Source organism: Nuphar pumila, chromosome 12 (assembly GCF_984573655.1).
Source record: "Nuphar pumila chromosome 12, dmNupPumi1.hap1.1, whole genome shotgun sequence".
Taxonomy (NCBI): Eukaryota; Viridiplantae; Streptophyta; class Magnoliopsida; order Nymphaeales; family Nymphaeaceae; genus Nuphar; species Nuphar pumila.
In genome coordinates, this window is record NC_143260.1 from 102,581,356 (window position 1) to 102,586,061 (window position 4,706).

The 4,706-nt window shown below is 45.3% G+C and overlaps 1 protein-coding gene across 1 annotated transcript; it reads right to left on the bottom strand.

Moving 5' to 3' along the window:
- Positions 1-782: 782 nt before the first annotated feature.
- Positions 783-4,252, bottom strand: LOC149821378 (putative cyclin-D7-1). Its single transcript, XM_089981943.1, has 4 exons — positions 4,001-4,252; positions 2,611-2,815; positions 2,472-2,490; positions 783-894 (listed from the first exon to the last, which is right to left on the bottom strand). Exons 1-4 carry the CDS (start codon positions 4,250-4,252, stop codon positions 783-785), a joined length of 588 nt encoding a protein of 195 aa, XP_089838069.1.
- Between the last annotated feature and the right edge of the window lie 454 nt (positions 4,253-4,706).

Genomic DNA, 4,706 nt, shown 5'->3' on the forward strand with positions numbered 1-4,706 from the left:
TGACCAGTTCTGATTAAGACCCACAAATTTTCAATGTAAAAATGATAAAAAAAATATTATTTTATCAGGTATGATCGGGGTCTGGTTCAAGTAGTTTTATCGGGACCGGGTATGGTTTTTCTTAAAGTGGACCCAATTAGACTCGAGTCCGAACCTGAAACCATACCCGAAAATGGGGTCAAACCATACCTGATTAGACTGGTTCCACCTGGGTCGGAACCAAACCCGACCGGTTGACACCCCTAATGTGTGTGTGTGTGTGTGAGAGAGAGAGAGAGAGATATTATGTGCATTCAAAATAATTAGCCTAATGCAATAAAGCAAGAATATTAGGTGCAAATTCTTGAACAACAATGCTAAGTCATTATAATTAAATTAAAGATATTAACAAAAACAAACTACCTTGGGAAGTGAATGCAATGTAATAAAATAGAAATTAAAAGAAAAAAATATACAAGTAAATACAAAATGAATAATCAAGATGATAAAAAAAATAGATAAAGTAAAGGATCTGGTGTTTACTATGTGTCTAACACAAGTTTGTCAGTGTTCATCAAGCGTTGTGGTGTCGACACAAGATATAAATGCCAAGTGACATATTATGCTCTTAGTTTTTTATGCGTATAATTTACACGTTAGATCCAATCATCATTTATGCCAGAAAACCACACTTATTGAAAGTCCGTCCTAGTGTTTAAAAGAGATATTATAAACCCAATATACCTTCCAAAATTTGGGTTACTTTGAAACCAATTTTTACCTTTCGCTCTAGAGGGATCAGATCACCGAGACTGGACATCAGCACGTTGGATTTCAGCGGAAGCAATTCCTCCAAGCCACATCTTATGGCAGCAATTGCGACAGTACAAGTCCGAAAGTGCAAGAAATCTACATCTGCAAAAGAGTCCTTTAATCATTTACAAGAATTTTATAGATTGGCATTGATACCACTGAGTCAACTTGCGACAAGAAACTACTGATAACAGAAGCATAATAAGAAAAGCAGCTCATCTCGTTATATTAAGATCTATGGTTACAATTTGCAGGGTAAGGTAAGATAAAATGTTGATTTTTGATCATCTAATAAACATGTACCTACATGAAGATTAAACAATGTTACCACTCAAACTGTTCTACGGATCCAAGTGATTTCCCTCGTAAATCATGACCCAATACTAACTACTAAGAATACAAAAAATATAACTAGGGATGGCAGTGGGGCGGGGCGGGGCGGGGGACAAGGTTTCCACCCCCGCCCCGCCTCAAAATTTTATCCTCCACCCCCGCCCCGCCTCCGCGGCGGGGATGGATTTTATCCTCCACCCCCGCCTTCATCCCCGTTTCATGTCCTCCACCCCCGCCCCGTCCCCGTCCCCGCCCCGTCCCCGTCCCCGCCCCGCCCCCGCCCCGTCCCCGTCCCGACCCCGCCCCCATCCCCGACCCCGCGGGATGAGCGTGCTCGTCACCGGCGCCGCTGGCTTTGTCGGCACCCACGTCTCGCTCGCCCTCCGGAAGCGCGGTGACGGTGTCGTCGGCCTCGACAACTTCAACGACTACTACGACCCCTCGCTCAAGAAGGCCCGCCGTCGAATCCTCGGCGACCACGGCGTCTTCGTCATCGCCGGCGACATCAACGACGCCCGGCTCCTGGCCAAGCTCTTCGACCTCGTCGCCTTCACCCACGTGATGCACCTCGCCGCCCAGGCCGGAGTCCGGTACGCTATCGAGAACCCGGCGTCCTACGTGCACAGTAACGTCGCCCGGCTCCGGGGTTAGGAAATTAGGGAAGGGAGTTAGGGTTAGTAAACAGTTCATCTGAGTTGGGGGCGGGGATGGGGCGGGGCCGGGACGGGGATGGGCCGGGGGCGGGGCGGGGATGGGCCGGGGCGGGGCCGGGGCGGGGATGGGGCGGGGCGGGGCGGGGGAACGTGCCAGTCCATCCCCGCCTCCACCCCCGGACGGGGATGGATTTTAACCTTCATCCCCGCCTCCATCCCCGTTTCATACCCTTCATCCCCGGTCCAAACGGGGCGAGGCGGGGCGGGGCCCCGCTTTCCCCCGGTCCACTGCCATCCCTAAATATAACCATCACTCGGCTGAATTATCCATGTATTACTCAGAAAAATTAGAACGACTTGGGCCCATTTCAGGAAACATGGGATGTCCTGTTTGCCAAACGTCCTACCCGTTTCATGGAAGCAATTAGCAATTTGAATCAACGTCCAAACCAGAGGACTTCTGGTTTGGACTGACCTAAATAGATGGATCCGATTTGTTCGACTAATCAGATCTAGAATTCTTGAACAAATACAATTGGATTTGGTTGCCCAATGTCCGACCCAAACCTAAACTATTGACTACCATATATTCCACGTTATCCACTACAAGTACAGTTGGTTGGAAAGAGTAGCAATAAGCAAGAATTAGTTCTCAATTCAAAGTTCAAACATTTTACCAAACTGCAACATTACCGTCGAAGGCACCTAATATCTGATCCACTCTAAGAAAACTTGGTTATAAACAAGAACAGGCGCGATATGCAAGGAATAAACATTATTGAAAATTAATGAAACCAGGTGGAAAACACAATGAAAGAGCCAAAACACATACCAGAGATGGTACCCAGCAGCAGTTTAGTCACGCGCGTTGTTAGAGCCGATCGTACACGTGGGCAAGCCAAATCAAGGCGTCCAATCAGGGGGGCCAAGAAGGAATGTGCAGTTACGGCCTTGAGGCGCCACGCCAATGATATCAACACCGTTAGCTCCATCCGCTGGACCAGGCTCGGCTGAAATAAATGCCCGAACCCATCCAGCTTCAAACACAGCAAAATGCAAAATTTAAAGACAAAAAGTTACACGCAATTCGTTTTAGTATCATTTATAACGTACATGCATGCGTGAATATTCACAACTGTCCCTCGTGATTGTCGCTTTCCTATTGCATGATGCGTTCAATACTTCAATTTGCATGGCAGCAACCTAGGAAAATGATTATTGACACAGCTCATTTCGTCGATACATCCAGGCACCTAATACTTGTCACCATGTGCAGCGTTGGGTGGAGCTTTCTTTCCGTGATCTTTTTATCTTTAATTTGAAAAGGCAATGCTTTGAGAAGGATGAGCAATTTTTCAATGGCTATATTTATTTTGTTGGACCCCAAGAATTCCTAATTAGGAAAGGCAATGTCACTCCAGTGGCTCCCATCTATACGTTTAATCCTTGTTAATGCAACGCTTAAAGTCGAAGCTAAAAGACAAGCAGTAGGTACGACCTTGATTAGTTAATGGTGTGACTGGATGCAATATGTATCAAGATAAAATGGGATAAGCTAGCTGGTATATTGCATCGTCTAGTACATTATATATTCACATTGTTCTAGATAATTGGAAACATACAAAGTCTAGACACTCTAAAATGTACCATCGACTATGTTGGCTTAAAATGGGGAGTTTATTTCTTCTCCATTTGAACATGGTGCACGGATCGTTAGATCAAGGAGTCCAAATGATACGCATGCTAAAACGCACACGAATGAAATATTCACGTGCCCGAGTGACAAACACGCGATGGGCATTCACACAATGAAAAAGAATGAGGAAGATGATAAGTTAAAAAGCATAAAACCTGCAACTCCAACATGAGCGGAACGTGGACCTCTTCCGATTTCGCCGCGATAGATAAGCAAGCAACCGAGAGCAGTTCGATCAACCAACCCTTCAATTTCTGCGATGGAAATCACAAAATCCGCGTGCACGACCATTAATCCAATAAAAACAGGCTGTAAAGACTCACAAGGAGAGAGAGAGAGAGAGCGAGCCCTTACGTCGGGGAGATTTAGAGAAATGAATCGGTCTAAGAAATTGATCGCACAGAATATCGTTCCCCAAGAAAGATTGAACCGCCCGTGCGACTAGAATTAAAGAAGAAAAACAGAACGGTTCAGTAGATTATCAAATTCATGGGAATTTCGTCAGAAGCCAGAGTGAAACCCTAACCTGAATCAACCAACTCACAGCCTTGACCCTTGCGTTGACCAACCCGCCGGCTCTGAGGCGATCTGCGTACCCGTGTTCCGGCATGTAGCACTCTTCCTTCTCCAGGTGAAACCTGAATGCGTCCTCGCAATCCGCTCTCTCCATTACAAAAGACGAATTGGAGATCGGAAGATCACGATCTCGATGTTCCCAAGGGGAACCTGGAGAGAGCGGGCTATCGAGGAAGTTTTCCTCGCACAAGAGACTGTCCATCGTCGGCCTGCGAAACGGCTGATCCGACGCTTTCTGTTGTATGAGAAACTAGGCTGAAATGAGGACTTTCCCGATCGCTGATCGTGCTTGATTTGGGATCTAAATTTACCCTGTAATAAGCTGGAACCTTTCGGAAATGAAACGCAGCCGGTAATTTCGGTTTCCTTCCAAAAAGATAAACGATTTGAAAAATTGAAAGATAATACCCTTTTTTCGACTTTATCGTCGTTTAGCGACAAAAATATGTGTTTTATCTCCTTGCATTAGCAGGATTTATTTGAAAAATTGAAGCTTTGGATGAATTTATCAAAAAGTAAAGGTCGAGAGCGAGAGAAGATAAAGTTAGAAAAATCATAAAATCCAATTTCTGCTGAAGTTTATCTCAAACGATAAAAATTTTTGATCGATCGTTCCTCCAAAGAGAAGAGTAAAACTTCAGGTAGTAACATAACTT